Source organism: Polistes canadensis, unplaced genomic scaffold (assembly GCF_001313835.1).
Source record: "Polistes canadensis isolate GaletaPanama2010 unplaced genomic scaffold, ASM131383v1 scaffold_373, whole genome shotgun sequence".
Classification (NCBI taxonomy): Eukaryota; Metazoa; Arthropoda; class Insecta; order Hymenoptera; family Vespidae; genus Polistes; species Polistes canadensis.
Genome location: NW_014569920.1, coordinates 76,475 through 78,302, shown reverse-complemented (window position 1 = coordinate 78,302; position 1,828 = coordinate 76,475). Strand labels below are relative to the sequence as shown.

Sequence of the window (1,828 nt, the reverse complement as noted above, 5' to 3'; positions counted from 1 at the left end):
GCAGTTGACATATTTTATAGCATTAAACGTTTAATAGTTATAATAATAATAGCACACAATTATAAGTATATGATATATAAAGGAAATATCTCACGAGAAAGTAATTTATCTATTATTCCTTTTGTTAAATTAAATTTAAATGTAAATTTTGAGTAGGTTTTATAAAAAAATTTTTCATCTTGGAAAACAAAAGAACAGAATTATTATTAAATAATGAATATATAGAAATAAATAATGAATATATAGAATTAAATAAAGTACGCAGTACGTAATTGTAAGTTAAGAAATGAAAAAAAAAATGATAAATAATTGTATATAAACATTATATTATTTTATTTAATATAATTATAAAAAAATTAACAATTTTAATGAATGAAACATTTATTACTAGATGTATGATTCATTTAATATCATATAACACATCGACTATTTTAAAGTTTAGACTCAAAAAATCTTTTCCTTTCGGAAAGAGAAATTGATAAATGCATCCAAAAGTGCTTTTCATTTCCATCGGCATTATATTGTTTTTTACCATCCTCTTCCATAAGTGATCTCAATGCAATATTTTTCTGAAGTTCTTTTTCGTAATATTCCTTTCCTCCGTTAATATAATTTAAGCCTAATTTAGCTATTTTTTCATCTATGTTATTTTCAATACGATTATGAGCAACATCTTTAAACACTAACCATAAAACGAAGCCAATTAATATAAAAAATACATACAACGTACGACGGTACGATGCTTTCTTCTCATATATATTAAATTTATGAACTAAATTACTATAAATTGATGTCATTATAAAGATGATACAAGATAAACCACCTCCCGATACATATACCCCGTTATCTATTATCTTTGATATTTCACGGGCTATCACATATTTTTTCGCGTCTTTTGAAATTATAAGACTATCATATAAATTGTCAGCTTCCCTTCTCATTTTATTAAATTCTTTATTATTTATAATTAATTTTTCAACTGCTGCATCAGCGGGCTCTTTATATAAGAAATTAATGGGAATACCAATAATTCCTCCAAAAGTTTTATTTAATGTTCCAGCATGAAAGGGTTGGAAACCAAATACGTGAAATGGTTTTATAAGTGATTGCGTACTTTCCGGTAATTGTAAGTCATTCATTACCTCTTTACATAGTTCTTTCATTTCATTATTTATACGTACCCTTATGCCATGACTATAAATTAATGTTACATTTATTTTTCTAGACCAATTAATTAAATCGCTATTTTTATAGGTTATAACCTCAAAATAAACATCTTATGTACGTACCGATAAAAGGCAACAGTTTCCTCCAATTTATTAAGGAATATTGTATGTGGCATAAGATTAATACAATATACTGTTACGCTTGCAGAAATTCCAAACAAAAGATGAAATTTACGTTTACTATGGTACATTTTTATATTTATACGTTTTATCAAATCTACAACACATAATTATATTATCATTAGATTTTAATATTAATATTGTCATTTTATAAAGAATTATATTAATGATAATTTATAACAATAATTAATTCATTCAATTTACATGATCCAATATCATTTAATGTCTCACAAATATTTATCAAATTTTAATAACTGATAAGATTTACAATGCCATCTATATGATTTTTAGTGTTATCTAACGGTAAACTATTTGAACTAATTTAAGATTTTCATTCTCATGAATATAAAAGATTTCTATAAATCCCGTGGGAACATATATATATATTAAAATGCACACATACAAATTCAATAAATTTATATGAATATAAATATTTTAATAATTATTAAAAATATATATATACATATATACATACACGTTAT

The 1,828-nt window shown here is 23.4% G+C and overlaps 1 protein-coding gene across 1 annotated transcript; it reads right to left on the bottom strand.

Moving 5' to 3' along the window:
- Positions 1-387: 387 nt before the first annotated feature.
- Positions 388-1,651, bottom strand: LOC106792044 (transmembrane protein 177). Its single transcript, XM_014758152.1, has 3 exons — positions 1,551-1,651; positions 1,290-1,443; positions 388-1,194 (listed from the first exon to the last, which is right to left on the bottom strand). Exons 2-3 carry the CDS (start codon positions 1,415-1,417, stop codon positions 432-434), a joined length of 891 nt encoding a protein of 296 aa, XP_014613638.1. The 5' UTR covers positions 1,418-1,443; positions 1,551-1,651; the 3' UTR covers positions 388-431.
- Positions 1,652-1,828: the final 177 nt, after the last annotated feature.

Coding starts and splice junctions, on each gene's coding strand:
- LOC106792044 (XM_014758152.1), bottom strand. CDS start 1,417: ATGTACCATAGTAAACGTAAATTTCATCTTTTGTTTGGAATTTCTGCA. Junction 1,195..1,289: donor GAAACTGTTGCCTTTTATCG/GTACGTACATAA, acceptor ATTAATTTATAG/TCATGGCATAAGGGTACGTA.